The following is a 24,122-nucleotide window of genomic DNA, read 5'->3' on the forward strand; positions in this document are numbered from 1 at the left end:
TTAAACATCTGCCACGCAAGACGCCAAGTCAGTGACGAAAATACTCCAGGGGCGCCCAGAGTCATGCCGTTCGTCCCATCTGGCTGGCCGTCCCAGGCTGCGGTCCCATACGGCTGTCCCATACGGCCGTCCCATACGGGCATGTTTCCCGCCACATGCCGCTCTACACACGACCGGGTCCATGACGCGGCCGAGGCTGGCGAAACATCACATAGCGATGATAGCGGGCGGGTCGGGAGGGGATTGGGGGGAGATGGGGGATTGCGAGCCGCGTTGCCGACCTTGGCACCTCAATATCAAACAACGGGCCCGCCGATTCTTTGTGGGGTGGGGGGGGGATCGACCAGCGGCTGGTGGTCGCCAAGTGCCGCTGGAGGGAGCAGAACCTACACCGGCGCGCGCACCTAGCATCGAGTTAGCGATGCTGGTACCGAGTACATGCGGCAGAACAGATGCCCGCCGAACCGCAGGCTGCCGTCGGTAGGCACCAGGTACCCTTCGATGCTAACCTACCAAGGCAAGGGCCCCCACGCGTTCACGACGCCGTACGTAGCGCCCCAGTTTCGGCCTTCAGGGTGCCGCTAGCAGCGGCGCTGCAGCGCGCGTGCGCCGTGCTGTTAGCTGGTGTGACCTGAGGCTAGGTTCGTTAGGGCGGGTGGTGGTCACTAACTTGGAGGTACGGGTAAGTCTATCGCCGCGCAGGCGTGCCGCTGGACTGCCGTCGACCACCTGGAGCGAGAGTCCCCATCTCCACCGCTCCAGCGTCTCCGCCCACCGCCAACCGCTGGGCGATTGCGCGTCCGCCTCCTAACCTGCGACGGAGACAGGCTGGTCGAGGACACCTTCAGTTCGGATCCCATGCCGGGAAGCGGGCCGTTGGCATCGTCGCCACTGCAAAAGGCACCGGCCAGATGATGACGCGGCAGGGACCAGAGCCGCTCGAGGACGAATCGCCACCACCATCCTCACTTCCCACTCGCATGGAGACGCCGTCCGGCGAGACGGATGTCCGGCGAGCTTGATGCCTATATATACCTGGCTCGGTTCCCCTTCATCGGCCTCTTCATTCCATCAAACAGTTTCAGTCAAGTCAGCATTCACTCATTCATCCGTTCGTCCGTTCGTTCATCCATCCATTCGCTCATTCCATCGCAAGCAAACAAGCAGGTTTCCGGCCAGTAACAACACACAATATCATATTCTCGAGCACCAGCGGGCAGCCACCTCAACAAGCACCACCACCACCTTCTTTTCAGCATGATGTTCTCCGTCTCCACCCTCCTCATGGCCTCGGCCGCCTGGTAAGCATCACTCGAGCCTGCTCGTGCCTCCGAGCAAGGGTCCGTCGCTAACACGCTCCGCCTCGTTCAGTGCCGTTGCCCAGCAGCAGCAGGCTCCTCCTCCGCCGCCGGCCGGTGTCGATGGTCCCCAGGACGGCCCGTTCGGCGGGCCCCACCACGGCCGCGGCCCCCACCACGGACCTCCGACCTGGCTCATGGAAAAGGTGCTCGTCTGCCCGGCCGCCGGCGGCCTCGCCACCGTCGACCTCCCCTGCCCACCCGCCAAGCCCAAGCACAACGAAAACGACAAGCCCAAGCACCCTCACGTACGCCCCGCCGGCGCCCCTGAGTGGGACGGCACCATCACCATCTTCCCTTCGGGCGCACCCGAGGTCACCGTGACCGCCTCCATCGACTGCAAGGGTTGCGCCTCCGTCACCGTCAGCAAGCCTACGAGCTGCACCAACATGCCGCCTCGTCGTCCTCACCACGAGCGCCCGGGCTTCGGCAACCCTGGCCTGCCCGTGGTCACGGCTCCCGCCGGCGCGACCAAGACGGTTTACTTCAAGGGCCCGCCCGTCTGCAAGCCTACCCCCGCCTAAGTGCCGCCGGCCTCAACCGTGTCGAGTCGCTCTCTTGTCGTTTTGTTTGCATGCATTTACATGTCCGTTTGCTTTTTTCTGGCTCTCCTCCCGGAACGGCGGCATCGTCGGCTGGCCCAACTACCCCCTTCGGCCGAGGAGTCCTCACGGCATCAGCACTGCTTGTTGAAAGCGTCCACTCATTTGTCGCCTTGATTTACTGTTTGTGTCCGCTATAGATTCATAGATTCGCTCTTGCATATGTATAATTCATTCGTTTAATCCATTCCTCGTTCCTTTATCGTAGCCTCTCACGGTACACCCGGTGACACCTTCGGCCCATTCATTATTACCGTTTGCCTCTCTGGGACCCTCTCTCGGACACTCTCTCGGACACTCTCTCGGACCCCGTCCACGGCGTTCTCGTACACGGAGCGACGCTGCATCGGTGCGCAGAACTGCTTTTCCCAGCCTTTCTCTCCGAGCATCTTGATTTGCCGCGAAAGCACGCATGAATATTTCCCCACAAACATGGCCATGTACACGTACTGCCGAGCTGGCCGTCACCTACCGAATCACTCAGCGGAAGACCGTTACTTGCCGCCCAACGTCCGAGGCGTCACAGCCCTCGTCCCTGCTGCCACGCCGTTTGGCCGGTGCTTCGCGGCGGCGCTGTGCCATGAGATTTCCAGCTTCATCAAGTAATTAATCAGCCGGCCGCATCGGCTTTCGTTTCACCATCGCCCATGGAGGGGCAGGGCGAATCCTGAAAAGGGAAACTCAAATGCCGTTACGTCATCGCGCAGCGCCATCGACGGCTGCTTCGGCGTCACTCGGCGAAAGAAAAGTAGAAATCCATCTCATTACCTCGAAAAGGGGAGAAAGCAGTCCCAGACTCCTACATTAATGGTACATTTGGGATCGGCTCCGTCGCCGACATCTCGACTGCCCGTTCCGTTGGAAGCCCTCGACTGCCAGGCACACCTCCTAGGAGCCACGGACGAACACGACGTCCACCGTCCCGTCCATCAGAGGCCCTCCAAGCTCGAAGAGGTGGAGGCGGGCTCGCATCGCTCCCGTCGTCCATCCGTCTCGTCCGCTCGTCGCCATTACAGCTTCTTGACGAGCTCGATCCACTTGTCGGTCGAAAAGGACTTGGGGCGCTCGATCGGAGCACCAAAGGCGCGATCCAGGATCAGCTGGGGAAGGACACCGATGGCGCGGGAGACGCCGAAGAGGACGGTGTAGTAGCTGGCCTCGGTGAGGCCGTAGTGCTGCAGCAGCACGCCCGAGTGGGCGTCGACGTTGGGGTACGGGTTCTTGGTCTTGCCGTGCTCCGTCAGGACGCCGGGCGCAATCTTGTAGACCTGGCTGACGAGCTTGAACATGGGGTCCTCGGACATCTTCTCTGTAGGGTTGTCAGCCGCTCGCGCTCGCCTCCGCACTCGACTCGTCCGCCATGCACGTACCCTGGGCGAACTGGCGCTGCGCCATGTAGCGGGGGTCCGTCTTGCGGAGGACGGCGTGGCCGTAGCCGGGGACGACGCGGCCGGCGTTGAGGGTGGACCACAGGTAGTCGGTGATGGCCTTGTCGCTGAGGTCGTCGCCGATGGACTTCTTCATCTCCGTGAGCCAGTTGAGAACCTCCTGGTTGGCGAGGCCATGGAGGGGTCCGGCGAGGCCGTTGAGGCCGGCCGCGAGCGACAGGAAGGGCGAGCTCAGGGCGCTGCCGACGAGGTGCGTCGTGTGGGCCGACACGTTGCCGCCCTCGTGGTCGGTGTGGATGGTCAGGTAGAGGCGCATGAGCTCGACAAAGTCGGCGTTGTCGCCGAAGCCCAGCTGGTTGGCAAAGTTGAACGAGTAGTCCTTGTCCTTTTGGATGGGCGCCACCTTGCCGCCCTTGAAGACGTTCTGGTAGATGCGCGAGGCGATGTTGGGCAGCTTGGCGATGAGGTCCATCGAGTCCTCAAAGGTGTAGCCCCAGTAGTCCTTCTTGTTCATGCCCTGCGCGTACGCCTTGGCGAACGACGACGTGTGCTCGAGCGCCGTGACGGCGAGCGAGAACTGGGCCATCGGGTGCAGGTCCGTCGGGCAGTGGTCGATGAGCTCCTCGACGAACTTGGGGAGGTCGGCGCGGGCCGCCCACTCGGCGGACAGGTCGCGAACCTGCTGCTCGGAGGGGACCTCGCCGGTGAGGAGGAGCCAGAAGAGGCCTGTTCGAATTCACCTCTCGCCGTCAGCATCCGGCACTCTCTCGGCCGCGGGAGACGACGGGCCGCCGCGGCGGGCTCACCTTCGGGAAGAGGCTCCTTGCCACCGGGCGCCTTGGGGAGTAGCTTTTGGCACTCAGGAATGGTCTTGCCACGGAATCGGATGCCCTCCTCGGAGTCGAGGACGGAACCCTCCCAAACGAGGCACTTGATGCCACGGGCGCCGCCGTAGACCTGATCGAGCGTCACCTTGTCGATGACCTTGGAGCCGTGCTCTCTGCGGCGAGGTCACGGGTCAGCAGGCAGGCATTCGCCTCCGACTCGAACGCGCGGGTGCACCCACTTTCGGAGCGTCTTGATCTGCTCAATCTTCTCGGGGAGCATCTCGGCGAAGCGCTCCTTGAGCGTCTGGGGGGCGCATGGCTACGTCAGCATACATGCATGCCGTCGACGGGCCGTCGGCGAGTCGCAAACGGCCCGGGGCGAGACGGGGCGAGACGGGGAGACCGCTCCTGTTCTCACCTGGGTCTTCGCAGAGTAGCATCGCAGGCCGGCGAAAGCGGTCGACTTGAAGGCCGGAGCGCGCATGGAGGCCCGAAGGGCAGAGTTGCTGATGCGCGAGACAGACATTGCGGCAGGGCTGCGGATGGGAGACAGCTGGAGCTCAAGGATGGAGGATGGGGGAACACGAGGGGAGACGAAAAAGGGCACCGTTCGTTTCGTCTGAGCCGCAACGAGTTGAAAAAGGCGCAGGGTAAGGTTGAGAGGTATGGAGCAGCGCCAGCTGAAGTGTTGAGCGGGTATGGCACGTTACGAGCCTACGGTACGTACAAGCGCTCCCTCCGGACTCGTGCTCTTAGTACGTGGTCGAAAAAAAAATTAGTCGCCCTCGCCAGGCTGCGAACAGGGAGATCCGGCTGGCCGATGCTGATGATTCGGGGCCATCCATGGTATGGGCTGTACTTAGCAGTACTAAGTACTACCTAGGTAGTCACTAGTATGGAGCGTTTTCTGGGCCTCAACCTCAACGTCAGCCTCTCATCAGGCCCTGGAGCGACCACTGGGGCCTCGTACCGTACCTTGGTGGAGTCGTCCGCGAGGTGGTATCTAGGTACTTAGCCTTGGTGCCCAGGTACATTAAGCAGTTAGGTAGGTACCTGGCCCTGAGTGGCGTGCCCACCGGAGCGGCGTGCGTGGTGCTTGTACTTGCGTAGCAGGTTGTAGGTCCTGGCCTCTAGAACGGGAACCTACAACAAACTGCAGCAAGTGCATGTACTTACTTGTGCGAGCACATGTGTTGTACATGTACTTGTACACGTACAGTACAGTATATTTACAGGACAGTAATTACTGCGCGTGTTAGTACAGTGCAAGGACTAAAAATATTCCCGAGTCTTGGTGCGCAGCACGAGTCCTGTACAGTACTTGTACCAAGTATTACAACCATGTACAGTACTTGGTGCACTCGGTACAGCAGGTTGTCATGGTGGGTAGGTCAGTGCACATACTGTACTAAAGTACTAATACTTGATGTGCAGTAATCACAACTACAAGCCGGTAGTAATCACAGAGTGCAACCTCTAATACTCCGTATCCCGTTCCAGCAATCGAACCATGGACATGTACTTACCTGCACGGTTCCCCCTAGCCGTACGCGTAGCACCACTTCACGGCCAGAGAATGTCACGGCCAGAGAATATCACGGCCAGAGAATATCACGGCCAGAGAATATCACGGCCAGAGAATATCACGGCCAGAGAATATCACGGCCAGAGAATATCACGGCCAGAGAATATCACGGCCAGAGAATATCACGGCCAGAGAATATCACGGCCAGAGAATATCACGGCCAGAGAATATCACGGCCAGAGAATATCACGGCAAGAAGATATCTATCCGTACCGTGTCGTACTCCATTCCGTACCATGTGCATGTGCTTGCGCTGACCAGCGCTATTGTGTTCCGAACCGGCGATTGCACGGGCCTCCTCCGCATGGCCAGCAGATCAGTCGGATTCACTACCTACTGTAGTAGACAAAGTGAGTACATGTAAACCTCACTTGGTACCTAAGTAAAGGTACCAACACGTGCATGATAAGTGCATCCTCATGGTACCAGCACATGCACATGTACACGTAAAAAATGGTTGATGTCGTGCCCGGTTCCGTTCGCTCGAGCGGATGGTATTATGGTGTTGCCTGTTTCCTTGGAGTGCCGCCCGAGGACATGCGGAGTACGGAATGATATTAGCCGTGTGTCACACGCTGTCGAATTGTGCAAGCTGCCATCTTTCTGAGGGCAAAGGCGTGGAGCAGGGTGCTCCATGCACTGTGTTGCAGTACATGCACAGTACTGATGCAGACTGATGCAGTTTAATAATACCTGCGCAAGTACGGAGTACGGAGTACTTATTACTTACTTACTTACTCCGTACTTACAGTAAGTACTAGCACTATACTCTTGGTGCGCAAAACACTGAAACCTACTAGGTACTTAGGTTGAGTTTCGCTATACTCCATGTCAATGCAACACCAATATAATATTCAGCGTCGAATGGATGACGCATCGGCCAACACACTCTATTGTTGAGCTGCTCGAGCTCTGCATAACTCACGGCCCATTTCTGATCAAAAGAAGAGTGCTCGCGCTCACTTCTACATGCTCATGTCCGTATTATTACCTGCATACCTGCTTAGACTCCGTACTTGTGCCGTGCATGCAGCAGGGGAATAGGTGTACATGTACGGAGTACGGAATACGCACAGTACGTACGAGTAAGTAGGTGTACATGTAAATAGTAGGTACTAGGTACTGTAATGAAGTACTGTAAGTAAGTGTACTGTACACTTAGTACGGAGCGCAAGAGGTATTATTATTGCTTGAAATTCCAAAGTATTACTTACATGTGCTGTACCCCATACGGACACTGTTGGATCCGAATGTACTGTACAAGCAAGTACAAGTACTTGTAAGCAAGTGTTCTCCGTACAAGAAAGAAAGTAATTATTATACAGGTGCTCCGTACAAGCATCTAGTACATGTACTGTACAGGCGCGCCCTACTCGTGTCCAATGGCTGAACCTCGGGTGCCCAGGCTGACACAACGGCTCGTGAATTTTCCACTCCATGCCTGAGGCATCAATGACGCGCAGAGGGGTCAGCAGGCAGGTTATTTCTTTGTTTTGCGTTTTATTACAGCAGCACGGGCCGGGCCCACCCACCTCAAATGCCTTCCCTCGCATCCACTCCGCCCGCACCCGCTCCTGTTTTTCACTCCTCCATCTCCATTTCCTCCCAAGCTGAGAGCGTGCATCTTTCATCGCCGCCATCGCCATCGTCATTTCATCGTCAACCCAGGACGCCGCCATCTCGATTATCTCGCTGCCTGGAGTGATCCATCTCCATTTTGCCAACCCACTTACATCTCCCAACTCGAACGTGTTGACTCTCGGCTCCGACGAGCCTTGGAGCCCCCGTCGGACAAAATTTTTCTCGCAGGCCACCAAGTCATCCACAAACCTTGTTGTGACCGGTGCGCGTTGCCTTCTGACGCACAGTAGAAACTGACTGTCGCACCCGCGCGAAGAGGAGGGAAGAGATTGCATAGCCGCCGTACGTACTCTGTGAGCAGCGGCCATCTCGTACACACGACCCGCGCACGCTTCTTGGTGAAGTTCTCGTCCCACGGGCCCCGTAAACGCCTGTGTTCTTGGTGCCTGGCCTCCCTCTGCAGCCTCCCACCCACCTGTCTCGGAGCAGGGGCAATAGGAGACGAGCAAGCAAGTCCCGGATATCTTGAGCCATTTAGTTTTGGCGCCGTCGTCGACTCCTTGGGGGTGTGAGAAGAGTGCTGAGTACGGGGTACAGAAGAACAAGGGCAAGGGCAAGACGTCTAGTCCGGCTCCTGCGTCTCTCTTCTACGTCAGATATTTGCCGGACCATTTCCCGCCCGACCTCGACGGCCCGGCCGACGATCACGTCATGGCATCGGCAGTGGCGGATCTGGAGGTTGGACTCCAGGCCATGCTGAACTTGAAGCCACCAGGAGTCTCTGGATCTCGTATCACTAGCCTAACATCTCTCTGCGTCGCCAACATCCAGGTACGGTCTCCTCGACGCGAGGGCTCGCTTCGCCCCTGCCGCCTGCTAACTCGTCGTCCTGCAGAGCGAATCCGTTCTCATACAAAAAATCTACACACACTTCAAGAAGGCGCCTGGGACGCACAAGTTGGGGGTTCTCTACGTCGTAGACTCTGTAACCCGAAAATGGCTCGAGCAAGCCAAGGTCCAAGGACAGCCAGTAAACAGCTCTGCGCAAGACGGCACGTATGCCGCCGGAGTTCATCGAGTAACAGAACTCATGCCCGTGTTGATGAATGACATCATTCATTCCACTCCGGATGATCAAAAGGTACGCAATAAGCATCAAATTGAGTGTCGTCATCGTAGCCTTGTCCTGCGAGATGCACCCCGCCGCTTTACCTGCTGCTGCTGCTCGATTTTGTACGAGGATGATGAGAGCTCGACGAGGGGAGGGACTCTAACCTCTTCGACTCCGAACCGCATCTCCCTACGTCTCCGACGCCGAACCCATCACCCCTCTTACACCCTCGCAACACCTCCCATGCTCACTTCACTCCTCCTCGCGACTCCCTACCCCTTTCTTTCCTTCCTTCCACGGCCGATGTACGCACGTCGACGTGATGATCAGTCTCGGACGAAGCCAGTCCTTATGTCTAAATGCGAGGATTCGTCATGTCCACCCGCAGCGTCCATCGGTCTCTCATCATCTCCCGCCCCCCTTCCCACCATTGAGAATCCACGCGCATCGATTGTGCATCAGTAGCTTACGAGTATCGTCATGCAGGAAAAGATCAAGAAGCTCATAGACATTTGGGAAAAGGGCCAGACCTTTCCCACCCAAATGCTGGAGTCCTTCAAGGAGAAGCTGGTTGCTCAACCGCCGCAAAGTATGTATTTCCCACGTCGTATCCGATCAGATTCGGTGCGCTTGTGCAACAGTCTGGCCTTTGCGAGGCAACGAACACCCCTCCCCCGGCCCCCTCTCCTCTCTCGCCCCTGAACCCTGCGGGATTTGGGCTAACCTGTCGGTTTTTCTTGGCTCAGAAACTTCGACGACTCCTCCGGGCAGTCCGCCCCCTGGCATAGTGGCAGCTGCCACGCAGAACGGCGCGCCTGTGTCGTCAGCGCCGGCGACGGCCAATGGCTCTTCCATTCTGGAGGCGCTCGCCAACATTGCCCGCCAGAACACGTCTGCGCCGCCGAGCAATGCAGCGTTGCCGGCTGCGTTGCCATCGTACAGCCTGCCTCCTTCTGCAAGCGTACCCCAGGCGGTAGCGTCGCCTCATCCGCAGCTTCAACAGCAGCCGCCGGCGGGACACCATTCGTACCCTCCCGCCTCGGCCCCTCCATCGTACCCTCTGCCGGTTTCTTCCCAGCCGCCGGCGATGCCGCCGGCGAGCAACCTGTACGCCGGCGGCCCTTCGGCCATGCCGGGCGCCCCCGGAGCCGGCGGGCTCGATGCGACGACTCAGCAGCAAATTATGCTCATCAAGGCCCTCGCAGATCAGGGTGTTCCCTTTGACAAGATTCCTGCCCTGATACAGACCATGCTCGGCGGCTCGAACGCCGCCGGCGGCCAACCATCGTACCAAGCCCCCTTCCCAGCCGCCCAAGGTTCTTACTCGGCCACGCCGCCGCAGCCGTGGATGGTGCAGGGTGCGGGATCGGACAACGCTCGCGACCGTGGCTATCAGGACTCGACCAGATCGCCCGCTAATTTCGGACGTTCCCGCTCCAGGTCGCCGGATCGTGGTTGGGGTGGCCGCGACTCCCCGCGCAACGGCCGTGACAGGGGAGACTACGGGCATGGCGACGACGGTGACCGCAACGCTCGACGCGGCAACGAGTACCGCCAGCGAAGCCCTCAGGGTCGGCACGGGCGCAGCGCGTCCCCCGGCGAGCTTCCCGCCGTCGATCGGTTGATTGAGTTTGATTCTACGCTGCCTCCCGGTTGCATCCGAGTGTTTAGCCGAACCCTCTTCGTCGGAGGCGTAACGTGAGTGAACCCCCCCTCCCTAGGCTGCTCCTGGGCGTCCCACCGGACGATGACTTGCTGACGGCGCATGCAGTTGCACCGAAGGCGAACTTCGACGCATCTTTAGCCGATTCGGCACGGTGCAGACGTGCATCGTGAACAAGGAAAAGAGACATGCGTTTGTCAAGATGCTGACGCGCAAGGAGGCGGTGCTCGCCAAAGAAACGACCGAGGACAGCCGGAACATTGAGCTGCCTCTACGGGTAGGTCTCCCGGAGGCGAGAGGACTGCGCATGGGGATGGATGGAAGCTGACGTGGAAACAGACTCGGTGGGGTGTGGGATTCGGCCCCAGAGATTGCAGCGACTACTCTTCGGGCGTCAGCGTCATCCCCATCAGCAAGCTCACGGAGGCGGACCGCAAGTGGATGCTGAGCGCTCCGTACGGCGGAAGCGGCGGTCGACCGATCGAGGCGGGCATGTGCGTCGAGGAGCCCGACATCGAGATCGGCGCGGGCGTGTCGTCCAAGGCCATCAGTCGTCGGATGCAGACGGACAAGGGTGGCAGCAACGGACCGAAGTCGACGCGGCACCGCGACGAAGAGGCCGGCCGAAGGGGTCGCCGCGGGCGCGACGGAGGTGGCAACCAGCAGCGACGGGGCGAGCACGGCGACAACGGCGCAGGCGGTCAGCATCAACAACAGCAGCCGCTGGCCGTCGGCATGAATCCCTTTGGCGGCATGGGCAACCTCCCGAGCGGCATGCCGACGTTCCCGGCGGGCTACTCGTACCCGAACTCGGGAGCGTGACGAAAGCAGGCGGCGACGGCGACGGTGACGGCGGTGCCCGACGGACGCCTCCTTTTTCCCCGCCGCCGGCTCACTTTGCCGCAGGCGAAGGCGGTGGCGTCCGGAGAGGGAAGGCAGGAGAAGCATTTGCATACCGGCATCCGGGTGACATGGCTCGTCCTCGCCCAGGTGGTGGCGAGGCATGCAGCACGGTCACCGGAGAGGGGTCCGGCGATTCAGCGACATGGCTCGGGGGCTGGGTAACTTTTGATAATAGCTGACCCGGGATGACATTGCATGACTCTTGACGTACCTGCCTACGGATGTGTATTACCTAGTGGATACCCGAATGATACATGTGTGTGCTTGCCATGACGTGAGCTAGTTTGTCGAGTGAAGGGGTTCATGACGAGCACAGGTGAGAGGTGCGTAGGTGAGAGGTGCGTAGGTGAGAGGCTGCGTAGGTGAGAGGCTGCGTCGCAACGATCCGGCCTACCCTACACTCGGACGACGGCAACGCCCATCGCATGGACGACCATACAAGGTACCATACGCGAAACTCTTGCGGTTGCTCTGGGCCGCAGCGTGCAGGACGAGCGACTCACTTGCTCGGCTTGGCTCGAGGAAACGGCGTACCTAGGCCGACGGGCGAGCTCGCCGCGACAATGGTGCAAAGACCGAATGCGAAATTGATGGGGTGAGGTGTCCCAGCCAAGAGGCACGTGTGCGAATCCTACTGCACGTCTTCGTCATGTACGGAGAACAGGAAGCACGAGTAGCACGGAGCACGGGTATCAGCGCCAATACAGTATACCATGCATGGACGATTGTGCCATCGGTGCCTGCAGCGATGGCACCTGTAAGTACGTCCAAGACGACGTTCCGATGGGCCATGCTACCTTGCCGTATACATGTACAGTTAGTAGTATTGATACCATGTTACAAGAAAGTATTACACCCAAGTGCATGTAATTACTTGCTCGCTGCACTCTGTCAGTACAAGCAAGTGTTTTCGTACTCCGTCCTGGCACAAGTTGTTGCTGTACTTACAGTAACAAGTATGTGGGTAATATGTTGGGGGAACGGAGCTCGCACTCGCTCGCTACGGATAGTTCCGAAGCGTGCTGAGGCAAGAGATAAAGGGGGAGCGAGTGGCGAGCCGGTTGCATGAAAAACTTGGCATGGCTCAATTGAGCGAATCAGCGGAGCGGCCGGTCTGCTCCGTACCAAGGGCCAGACCCTTGCCCATCCATCGGCTGGTCCTACCTTTGCCTTTTTCGTTGTACAAGCATTAATGATGGATGGAAGGGAAGCGAGTCTTCCGCACCCCGTACTTATAATACAGTACATAAGTCGTCATACAGAGTGAGAGTGGTACGGCGATTAAATGCATGTACTGTGCCTAATTAAGTACATGTACTCCGTACTTACTCCGTACTTACTCCGTACTTGCAAGTATGTACACCGTATTATTGCACAAGTACTTGCGGAGTACAGGTGCACTAACTTAGCACATGTTACATGTTACATGCAGTATTAATTCGTGCGATGTGATTTGACGGATGGAGGGCAGGAGAGCAGGAGAGCAGGAGCAGGAGCAGGAGAGCAGGAGAGCAGGAAAGCAGGAGCAGGAGAGCAGGAAAGCAGGAGCAGGAGAGCAGGAAAGCAGGAGCAGGAGAGCAGGAAAGCAGGAGCAGGAGAGCAGGAAAGCAGGAGCAGGAGAGCAGGAAAGCAGGAGCAGCAGAGAAAGAGAAGGAGAGAATGGGAGCAGGAGCAGGAAGAAGGAGAAGGAGAGAATGAGAGCAGGAGCAGGAGGGCAGGAAAGCAGGAGCAGGCGAGCAGGAAGGCAGGAGCAGGAGAGAAGGATAAGGAGAGAAGGAGAGTAGGAAAGCAGGAGCGGGTGGGTAGGAGAGCAGAAAGGCAGGAGAGCAGCAAGGCAGGAGGCATCGAGGGATGGAGGATGAGATAAGAAGGAAGCGACTCGGTGCTCACTGCTCCGCCAGCCCGTGCTCCTTATTCGGCCATCTTGGTTTGGCTTGCTCTGGCCTGCCCGGCCTCGCCCTGGCTTGCCTCTTTTCTCCCCCTTCCTTCCTTTTTTCTTGCTCGCCTGCCCGGGCGGATGGCACGGCCAGCCGGCCCTTCTCTCCGCAATGGGTGGGCATTTTGCTCGACGAGACTCCTCACTCCACCGCGAAAGTGCATCTCTCCACCGAGATGGGCAAGTCAGGCGGCCTTCCGGACATTTGACCATGCCATGCCATGCCATGCCATGCCAATGCCAATGCCAATGCCAATGCCAATGCCAACATTTACCATTGGCCCCCCAAGTGGGCCAAGGCGAGGCGAGTCGAGGGTTTGTCCGTCCATCGTCATCGGGTAGCATCTATTTTCGGCGGGCGAGCACAGCCAATCTACAGCAACTGCACACGTACTTTCGATGGGTGTCTGTCGGCAGCACGGAGCAGAGTAGCATCAGCATGGAAGGGCCCTGTTCTCCATCGATCCCCTTGCTGAAGGCGCGAGTGCCGAGTCGTAGGCGGTCGTGGGTGCGTGGATGCATGATGCATGACGGATGTTTGATCGGCATCGGCATCGGCACTCGTCCATGGAATCATGTCGCCCTCTCTCGCCTCGGCGGCGATGCGATGGACCGCCGCTCCCGCCTCATCCGGCGCGCGTGACGGAGGATGGAAGCGCATGGATGCTAAAATGGCTCGTCGTGCGTCGTCATTTCCGTCGTCGGCCGACGCGAGTCCCAGCATCGCATCGGGACGAGGGGCCGTGTAGTGCGAAGCCGAGACTTTCAGTCCATTCGATCGATGTGCTGCCCATCGACGGGCACGTCATGATGGCGTGCACCTACTGCACGGAGCACAAGCACTTGCATGTCATGCCGGAGCACGGAATTAATTATTACATGTAATTACTTGTACGCCTGCGGTGTTCATGTTGTACTTGCGTGCATGCGAGGACAAGGGCGGAGTACTGCGTACTGGGTACGTACTACGTGGTACGAGCTCGACAGCAGTCATTTCGCAATTATCTCGGCGTTTGCCTGCCGCCGCCGGCCCCCATCGCCAGCGCTTACCCCTCCCTACTGGCGGTGCGCCGTCGGGCATTAGTACTTGCAAGTGCACGCACAGCAGGGGCACCAGCGCCTGAATGCATTCATGGTATAGAGTCCAGGTACGAGTCCTCGCAAGCACGGCGAGTGTATTCCGTGCCCCGTACGTACGTACTTGCAGTTGTGCATGCAAGCGCATGCACTCCGCTCCCCACAAGCAAGTACGAGCGAGCATTCGCGGCGGTCTGCTTGCTGCTGCTGAACCGTGGCTCGATTGCAGAGCCGCCCGCGGAGATGTGTCGATTGCACACCGACTCCGTACACTTCCGTACTAGCCGACGTCCGCCCCAAGTGGCCGACGGCATCTCAACGACGCGGCCGGGATGCGACGAGCCCGTCTGCCCACGGCCGTCGCCGCCTTGTCCTCTCTACCGCGCCGGACGGTGCTTCCATCGGAAACGAGGCAGGGCGTCCGCGGCGTGTTTTGCATCGCACCGACTCCTACCTTGTATTATTTGCTTGTTCGCACTTCATGGACGCCAGTTGGGTGCGGAACGAAACGAAACGGAGCGTGAAACAACCCGGCGAGATGCGACGTGCAGGTATGTGCTTGTACTTGAGTACGTGCAAGTAAGTACAGCGACATGCTTCCCCGGGGTGCTGGGTTATTGAATGTAATATTAAGTAGTAAGCATGTACAGGTACAGTATGTGCCAAGTATGCACACGTGCAAGTACTGTAGATGTACACTTGCAGCATGAGCCAATTCGTTGCGCAAGGGGCGGAACCAACTTCGGCCTCGTCGTTCCAGAGACAAAGGCTGTGGCCGAGAGCGATCAAGGAAAAAGCAAAGTCTGCGTGCGAACGATGGAGAAGGGCAAGGGTTGTTTCATGACGACGTATTGCGCACCGGCAACGGGGCCCATCATCTCGGACTACTGTACGGAGTACGGAGTAGTTGTAAGCGTACGGAGTAGGTACATGTAGTGACTTATTATTTGTTGTACTTGAGTACAGTACTAACACAGTACAGCACTTGCAAGTGCAGCAGCAAGTGCGCCAAGTTCGGGCCGCATCGGCCTTTGCTGCCTGCGAGTGCAAGCACAGTAATACCTTGGCGGCATCTGTGTGCGGATGTACTTGAGTTCTCCGTAAGCAAGTGCAGTACATGTAAGCCAGTATTAAGTAATCCTCTCTGCATGTAGCATCTCCAAATACTTACATGTACGGAGCACAGCACCCGTACTTGGGCCGTAGCAATAGACTCACAGCGCTACACGTACTGTACGTACAGGTAATAAGAACCCCCGCGCATGCTCGCACCGTACTGCTTGAATGACAGTCGCAGCGCTCGGAAATCTATCCACCAACGACCTCGGCAGAAACGGCACGGAAACCAGGGGACAAGGACTACGAATAATCATGCGGCTCCTGCTCCGAAACGTCCAATCTGCCATGGCGTTCAGGGCATTATAGTTGTCGAGGACATGAACGCGCTCGCTCTCCGAGACTGGTCCCGGCCCTGGCGCCATCGCGACGATGCGGCAGCGGCCAGTGACCAGCGGCGACGCATGTAAACACGGCAAGACGGCGACGGCGGTCCCTCGCACGGCGCAGGAGACACGCGACCTCGCACGCGAACGGTGCATGCGCATCCACGTAGGTGCTGATGGGGCTCGCCGCCCATGCTTGCCCATGGACGGTGCCGGTATGCACGCCCACGCCCACGCGGATGGGACGAAGACCGCGCCCTCGTCGCCGGAATGGTTGCTCATGTCAGACCGAGCGAGGCTCGATTGTCCATTGGACGGCGGGTGAATAGTATGAGTCGAGGAAAATAGCACACGGAAGAGGGCGCTCAACAATTCGGGTCATGTGCACTTGTCTACAAGCCCGTTAGCCTGCGCGAGAGCAATTATCCATGTTTCATGCGCGCCGCGAGAGGGCGACGGCGTACGACGTGTACGATGCTCATTACGACGTTTTACATACGAATAATTACCAATACTTATTACTTGGCGGAACAAGCACGAAGTACTTGTGCAAACGGCACGAGCGCTAACCTCGTACGAGCACCGCGATGTACCGGCGTACCGTACAGTACCGTACAGTATTACTTACAATACAGTACTTGCAGTACAGTAAGTATTACTTACAATACAGTACTTACAGTACGGAACAAGTATTACTTGCATGTTCTCGCGGTCGGTGAGGACCGGCATGAACAGTACCGGCCATGTACAAACAAGCAAGTGCCCAAGCAGACCGACTGTGCAGGAATACCGTACCAGCATTACCTGCCGGTACGCTTGCGCGCGCGAGCAATGCTGAATCGTGTGTGCAGGCCAGGAAGTGCATGTACCGTAGTTGTAGGTGCACCTGCACCCGGATCCATGTGCATGCACCTGTCATATCAAAGGCCGATATGGACCACGGCGCTCCGTGCTCGATGACGGAAACAACTCTATCGGTGCGTTTGCTCGTCCCCGCCAAACAGGTTCGCCGCGTTGCCAATGGGCGAGCGGCCGGAGCGACGGGCGGATCCCTGGTCGGCAGGGAGGAGGGCCCGACAGGCGCATGCACGATGGGCGTTGCCGGCCTCGCGGTGGGAGTGGGAGGGAGGGGGCGAGCGGGCCGGCGTGGGAGGACGAGAACGAGTTCGACAAGGCGGGCAACGGGTGCTCGGTGGTGCTGATGCGCGTCCGACGAGGGAAGCGACGCCGCCGTGACGAGCCACGGTCGAGGCGAGCCAGGTCAACCGGACGACGGAGGAGAGCGGCCGACAAGGATGCCGGTGGACGAGTCGGAGCGTTGCCGTTACGTTATCCAGCTGGCCACGGCGCGCGGGGAGAGCGGCGAGTCGAGCACGACGTGCCGCCATCGACTCGACGGGCAAGCGATGCTTGTCGAGTCGGGAGAAGAAGCATGGATGGTGTCCAGGTGGTGAGTCGGTGTGCTTGCGGCAAGTACGGAGTAGGTACAAGTAATAAGTAAGTACTCGTGCGTGCTCTGTTGGTACCATGCCATAATACAGTATAATTAATACAGTAATTAATACAGTAATTACTTGTAGGTAAGTACTAGGTAGGTACTTGTGCAGTAACTGGGTACTGGGTTCTAGGTCTAGTACCAGGCAAGTAATCAATGCTGCGGCGGGAACGGAGTACCTGCACACCAACTGCACGCAAGCACTGTAATTGCACACCCAAGCCAGCGGGCGGCACGGTAATACACCTCAGCGTTGGGACACGCATGCCGTAATGGTTGCTGGTGCGGCTATAGCAGCCGTACCATATGAACCAGCACCTCGCCGAAACACGGCCGACCGAGGCGAAATGCGCCGGTGCCGAGCATTCCCAGCCTCCAAGACGAAGACGGCCAGAGTGGACTATTACTGACAGGTAACAAAGACGATGAAAAATGATGATGATGATGCCAATCCGAATGATGATGGATCGCGACCCCAGACTGGCAGAACGGCCGGGGCGCATGCATGCACGCACGCGCACCCCGGCGCACCCCTGGGCCAAGCCGGGGTCGCAATACGACGACGGGTCGACCGAACGAACCTCGCCATCTGTCCTCGACCCTCGACACGACGAGGGCAGCAGGCGACGCCGAAGAGGCCAGGCTGCGAGGCGGCGGCTGCCTTGGGCGTACGCGTGCCGTACCGGGTAGGCTTGGGTGGTATGGAATCCCGCAGAGAGCCGAGGACTCGCCCACGTTTCCCTCGGTCGTTTTTGCTGGTACGCAGTGCGTGCACGGTACAGTGCAAATGTACGAGCATCGGCACAGGCGCTGTACAGCAGGGGATATACCTGGCCGCTGTCGGTGCGTGCGCTACCGGCTTCCGCGCCGAGGTGCTGTGCTTGCAAGCACAGCACAGTACATGTAGGCTGCACTTGGTGCTGTGGTCCCGTCATCGCAAGCATCCGTGCTCCGTGCTGACCGACGGTCGTTATGAGCAACGGCGAGCGAGTCGGTGGGGAGAGTCGGGTGCCAGGAGCATGGGGAATCAGTCACCGGCGGCGCTCGGGGAAATCAGAAACGGTCCACAGCATCCAGGCGATTCTCACGCGAGCGCAACCGAGGCGCAGGCCCCAAGAAAACTGGAAAATGAACGAGGCCAACCCATGGCAACTCCACAGCGCTCGAGAAATGCCTCGTACCGTACGGAGTACGGAGTGCAGAACAGTGCGAGTTCGTGCCTACCCCAGCCGAACTGTGCATGTGCATGCGCCGTACGGAGTACTTGCAGTACTTGCAGTACTTGCAGTATCACAGTAATTACTTGCTGTACCTGTACCTGCTGTCCTCGCTATGATTGCCGAAATTTATAATTAGTTGTACTTGCTGCACAACCAATACACCGTGCAAGGTCCTCGTACGAGAATAAAACACACTGTACCCCGTACTCCGTATATTGTAATAATAATACTCGTACAGTACTTATTTACTTATAGTACAGTACACGCATGCGCACACGCAAGTACTCCCCGCCTTTCTTACGAGCCTTGTGCTTGCCACCACCGGTACGTAAGTACTTGTACCAACCAAGTAATACCTACTCTCAAGTACTCCGTACGTTCATATCAATACCGCGCTCCGAATGTGCCCGTCTCTCTGCCAGCCACAACGTGGCCAACGGCGGCCGATAAGAGGCAACATGGATCGGTTGGTCTAGTCCTGACCTTGGTGTCTAGTGCTCTGCCAAGTGTGGTGCAATTCCAGTACGTAACCCAACGTGCACAGCACACTTGTTCCGCACCGTGCTTTACTGTGCTCAAGTACATTGATACTTGCTGCTTGCTGGTGAACATACAGTACTCGCCTGCACAGTGCCATGCAGAGCGAGCGCGGTACATGTGACTCGGACCCAGGCCACGCAACAAGTGCCGCGCACGAATCGATGAGCGCTTTTGTCGCACCTGTTCTGCACGGCCCCGGCTGAACGAGACGAGGCTGGGGGACGCTCCGGGCCAGGTCAGCTGCAGCCAGCCATGCATGCATGCATGCGCCTGTAGGGGAAAGCACTCGTCGCCGTGCGCCGTCGACGTGTTCTCGAAGCCTTCACCGAAGACGGGCGTCATGGGAACGGTCCTCGGTCGGACCGAGCCCGACAACTTGTCGTACGTACAGTACACGAAAGTACGGGGTACATGTGTTTGTTTTGCCAATGTACAGAGTACGAGTAGCTGAGTCGCTGAAGGTGGTATCCTGTGGTACAACTATACTTACTGTACTCCGTACCTAGTGCCTAATCACTGCTCACGTGCAACTACTTACAGTACCTGCTTAGGTGTACTGTACACATGTAGTCGCAAGCACAGTACGGAGTGCATTTTTCAATATTAGCAAGCAGCTGAGCTGCACTATACTTGTACTATGCACTACCTACTGTATGTACTCATTGTAAGTACTCCGTATAGCACGGGTACTGTACTTGCACCTACACCTTCTGTGCAACTACAAGCACGTAATACTTGCTTGCATCTATTACGTTGGCAAGATGCAAGGTGCATAAAAGACGCGATTCATTGGCCCCCGCCCCTCGTCCTCGAGTACCACAAGCACTCGGCGGCGGTGGTGGATTCTGCTGCCCACGGGGTGGTGTGGTGCTGACCCGTCCGCCAAGCGTCTCGTGCGTGCCCCATTCGGACTGGTGCAGGCGGAACGCTCCCCATCTTTTCCAGAAGCGAGGGAGAAGACGAGAGGAAAAAGGCTCATCCGGCTCGAGGGTGGCACAATGCCAATGGCGAGGCGGCAGTGGGAAGCGGCCGACCGACGACGAGGAAAACCTCTCGCGACGTCGTCATCGTCGCCTGACGGACGCCATCAGCGAGCACCCCGCGGCGAGACCGAGCCGGATCGACGAGGGAGGAGGATGCTGACCCATGCGAATCGTGTTGTGTCAACGTTAATCTACCGCCGCGAGCAGCTGGGCACGCCTGGCCGTTTCATTGGCTCGCCGCGAGGACGATTGCTAAGGGCTGGAGGAGCACGAAGTAGGGAGTACCTATACTCCGTACATGCAGGTGTGCAGCATAAAGTACTTATTACTTGCAAGCAAGCAATAGCAGTAATACTGGGGCACTTGCTCCATCCTCGCACGCACTTGGTACGAGTTGTCCAAGTGCAAATATTATTATTATTATTATTATTACTTCGTTGTACTTAAGTAAGTGCATGTACTTACTGTACAACAACTTGTACTTGCTGTACAGTAGCCGTAAGTACATGGACACCTGCGCCTGCACCTACATGCGGGTACTTGCTTGCATTCAGATCTACTATGCAAGTACAGGTACAAGTACAAGCACTTACTTACTGTGCAAAGACAGTAGCTGTACTCCGTACTCCATATTAATACCTGCTTGCCCATGTTTTGACCCAAGTCAGGATCGAGGACACGGGCCATTCCAATGACGTCGATTGCGAATCACCAAGCATACCGGCCCTTGGTCACTCCTCCGCCGGCGAATCAACGTGACGGCAATGGCGCACAGGCCAGGGGAAAACAACAGAGGCTCACGATGCATCATTGCAGAGCATCCATTTTCATTTACTCCGCCCGTCACCTAGACTAGGTTTGGATAGTACGTTAATTACAGGCGTGTTGTGTCATCTGCTGGAGAGAGGGCGCGTCCGTCGCAATGCAGATGCGGTGCGGCGAGTGGCCGTCGGCGCGCCGTGCCTGCCACGCCGACGGGTGCAAGTCGCCGAGGATATCTGGCGGTCGTGGCGGTCGATGGTTTCTTGCGCACTCGCATGGGTGGGTGTGCGTACGGAGTGCGGCGCTGGCCACGTCAAGACCCCACGGCGATTCTCGGATGAGCGGCGAGAAGATACAAAGCAAATAAAACCAAAGGGAAAAAACCCCGGGTCCCTTTGCCGCAGAGAGGGCTCCCGCATGCAGCGTCGCTAGGCAGGCATGGAGGCGTGCGGGCGGATGAATTTTTCCACAGCCGTCCGTTTTAGCGCCATGGCTTGAGCCCTGGCCCGAGGAGCGATGCACCACAGAAAAACTTGCGCCCGAAGGGGGAGGGGGGGGGGGTCGGAGAAAACACCGGAGGGGTAGGCATGCTGGCTTTACGGAGTACAGCTAGGTAGTTACTAGTACTGTACCTAATAGTAGGTACGAGTACCTGTCGGCGCAGGCTCGGAGCCAGTGTGCCACACGGTGCGCCCGCTACCGACCACCGACTACGGGGGCACCTTTAGCATCGTCCACATGAGTATTATACTCTACTAGTACTAATTACCTGCCAACTACCTGCTAATTACCTGCTAGTCGGCTCGTGGCCGGCGCTGTAAATGCCGAGCATTCGATTCGTCGGAAACGGGACGTCCTTTGGGGGAGAAACTCGCCAGGCGACAAACGGACACGACGAGACGACGAGCCCGACATTAGCACTTGGTCCATGGCCGCCCCGAGGTGCACGCGGTGCACGCATCGCATCACGCAATGCATACTCCGTACGTGTGCTCGTATTATCTCGATACGGGCATTGCCAAATTGCTCGCATCTCTTCGCGCGAGTACACCTGCCTGTAATGCGCACCACCGTATGCGCCCTCCTCTGCCCGGCTTGACGTCAGACGACCGACCGACCGACCGGCCTGCCATGACGTTGTTTCACCCAACCGGTGCTGGAAATTGCCTCGGGCGAACTCGTCGTCCGCCGACTCGCCAAGCCAACATGTTCCAGGTCGACCTGCCCAGACCACGCAGCCACCTGCATGCGCACCTAAGCAAGTACTTACTCTCCGGTGCATGCACGCTTGGCTGCTGAGGCTTTTCTCGACGTCGACATCGTCACCGGTCGCGTCCCCGATGCGTCCGTGTCGCCTGGCCCCCGTCCCCGCCCTGGACAGGGCATCGGAGCAGAAACAGCTCTGGGTGCGACGTGACGGCGCCCCCCCCCCTCGTCCAGACCGCCGTGCGACCGCTGCGTGGACGGGGCGGGATCGATGGTGCGGAGCGGTAGCAGGAGGTATCCTGAGACGAGAGACAAAACCGGGGGCGAGGGGCACGAGGGACGCCGGCAAATGGAAGGGAAGCCGCTCGCGCGCGATGAAAGTTGTGCAGTCTGGGGGCGCCGCGGCGTACAGTGGGGTGTATCAGTACTGTGATGTGCGTGCAGCGTACTGTAAGTAAGTACATGGATGGGTACCTGCTCTCGATGTAAGTACTGTTCTGTAGGGGTGCCACGGTGCGTGCGCATCGCTGGACCGTGGCGGCGGCACCGCCTACAAGAAGCTAGCATGCGTTTCTTAGCACAGGAATAACGGGGTCGCCAGCGCTGGCCGTACGCGACGGAATGTACCGGGCACAGCGGCACAGGGCCGTCGAGCTGCTGGCCATCGCCTCCACGGTAGGCACATTGGAGGAGGAGGGCGGTTTGCGACGACAAACATTGGGCTTGGCGTCGACCGCGGTTCTTTGCGGCCTTTCCAACCGTCGTTCCCGCGAGAGAGAACAAAAAAAAAAAGAGAAAAGAGCTATTACGTTTAGCAGCACGATCCGTAGCGGCAATTGTAGGCACCTTTGTGCCCGTCGATCCTCCAACAACCACCAAGTATGCTCCGTAGGTACCGGCGACATGAACTGATTGATAGTCCATGTGCGTCTAAGGCGGACTAGTTGTGCGTGCGAGGTATCTTGGCACCACACCAAAGTGCACCTCTAGCCCTCTAGCGATGCATGCTCGCCCGCAAACGGCGGCGTGCACCTGCAAAACGATCAACGCCGACCAATGACAACCATGCTCGGACGTGAAGCATTTTCTTGTGCGCAGAGATGCCATCCTAGCTCCGCGTCGAATGCCATGACCCGACATCGTGGACGGACTTGCCGGTGGCTGCTGAGCGCCGGCTGACCATCCGTGGGAGGCGGCCGCACGGAGTACAGGGTAGAAAAAGCCTCAGCGATGGGTCCGAGGTGGCAAATCGATCGGGTTGGTCGCCTCGACATGCCAGAATGCTCCGGCGCACGCGCGGCGGATGACCTGCCCGGGGGGGAGGGGGTTCCCAGGAATGGCAGCGAATGAAACGACCCAAGTGCGGCCTGTAGACGTGCGGAGCCGAGGGAGTCTCTCGACGTCGACGACGTGAGACGCCATGCGTGGTGCGAAGACGACAATCTGGAACGGCGGCAACGACGAGAGCTCCACGGACGGTTGACCGAGCGCAGGAGGAGCAGGGCACAGGCACGACCGCACGCAAGCACGCAAGCACTCGCGGCCCCGACGAGCATGCCATGCCTCGGGCTGCGTCGACGGTCCACGTCAAGCCGCCGGCCTCGTTGCGCTTGCTCGCATGCAGGCTGTCAAGCGGCCGTGCCGCATCTCCCACGGCGACACTATCCGTCGCATGCTTTACTAGTCCTGCCACCCAGCAGCTCGTAATCTTGCCCCTGCTCGGTGCTGTTGCCCGTGGCGAAGGTGTCGAGCCATGGAAGGGCCGCGAGCGAAGCGCTTCCCTTTCCTCTCCCCGTCCTCGCCGCGGATGGTAGGCGTGACTGCCAGCGCTCGGTGCAGGTGGCCGATTGTTGGGCCGTCGATGCCTGCAGGGGCTTAAGCTGCACTCGTAGGTACTGTAAGTACTTGCTTGCGCTCTACCATGCCGCCTGGGATCAGGGGGGTGGCCGAGGGGAGGTATCGGCATACCGTGTGTCGAGGTCGAAAACCGCACTGCCCTTTGTTGTTGTTGTGCAACACTCGTCTCGCAAGAATGGCGGCAAGTGTACTGCAAGTAAGTACTGTGCAGTACGTACGGTACAGTACATGTAGTTGCAGGTGCAGGTACATGTAGTTGTAGGTGCAGGTACATGTAGTTGCGGGCGCAGGTACATGTGGTTGTTGGTGCAACATGTGGTTGTAGGCGCAGGTACATGTAGCTGTATGTGCAGGTACATGTAACTATAGATGCAGGTACATGTAGTTGTTTGTGCAGGTACATGTGGCTGTAGATGCAGGTACATGTAGTTGTAGGTGCAGGCACATGTAATGGAAGGTACAAGTACATGTACTTTGCAGGAGCAGGTACTGTATATAGTAGAGTACATACTGTACTTAAGTAAGTAGGTGCAAGTACAGTACTGAAAGTACTGAGTAGCTGCAAGTACTTACTGATAGCTGCAAG

At 58.2% G+C, this 24,122-nt stretch overlaps 3 protein-coding genes across 3 annotated transcripts; 2 read left to right on the forward strand and 1 right to left on the reverse strand.

The window, feature by feature from the left end:
• Positions 1-1,257: 1,257 nt before the first annotated feature.
• Positions 1,258-1,882, forward strand: DCS_02854 (uncharacterized protein; the record flags this gene model as incomplete). Its single annotated transcript, XM_040800180.1, has 2 exons — positions 1,258-1,301; positions 1,372-1,882. The coding sequence occupies 2 exons, from the start codon at positions 1,258-1,260 to the stop codon at positions 1,880-1,882; spliced, it is 555 nt and encodes a 184-aa protein (XP_040661063.1).
• Positions 1,883-2,970: 1,088 nt separating this feature from the next.
• DCS_02855 (uncharacterized protein) lies at positions 2,971-4,701 on the reverse strand (the record flags this gene model as incomplete). Its single annotated transcript, XM_040800181.1, has 5 exons — positions 2,971-3,269; positions 3,331-4,074; positions 4,155-4,348; positions 4,415-4,479; positions 4,594-4,701. 5 exons carry the CDS (start codon positions 4,699-4,701, stop codon positions 2,971-2,973), a joined length of 1,410 nt encoding a protein of 469 aa, XP_040661064.1.
• Positions 4,702-8,052: 3,351 nt separating this feature from the next.
• Positions 8,053-10,937, forward strand: DCS_02856 (ENTH/VHS family protein; the record flags this gene model as incomplete). Its single annotated transcript, XM_040800182.1, has 6 exons — positions 8,053-8,172; positions 8,237-8,482; positions 8,939-9,041; positions 9,094-10,150; positions 10,224-10,392; positions 10,455-10,937. The coding sequence occupies 6 exons, from the start codon at positions 8,053-8,055 to the stop codon at positions 10,935-10,937; spliced, it is 2,178 nt and encodes a 725-aa protein (XP_040661065.1).
• Between the last annotated feature and the right edge of the window lie 13,185 nt (positions 10,938-24,122).

Source organism: Drechmeria coniospora, chromosome 01, assembly GCF_001625195.1.
Source record: "Drechmeria coniospora strain ARSEF 6962 chromosome 01, whole genome shotgun sequence".
NCBI lineage: Eukaryota > Fungi > Ascomycota > Sordariomycetes > Hypocreales > Ophiocordycipitaceae > Drechmeria > Drechmeria coniospora.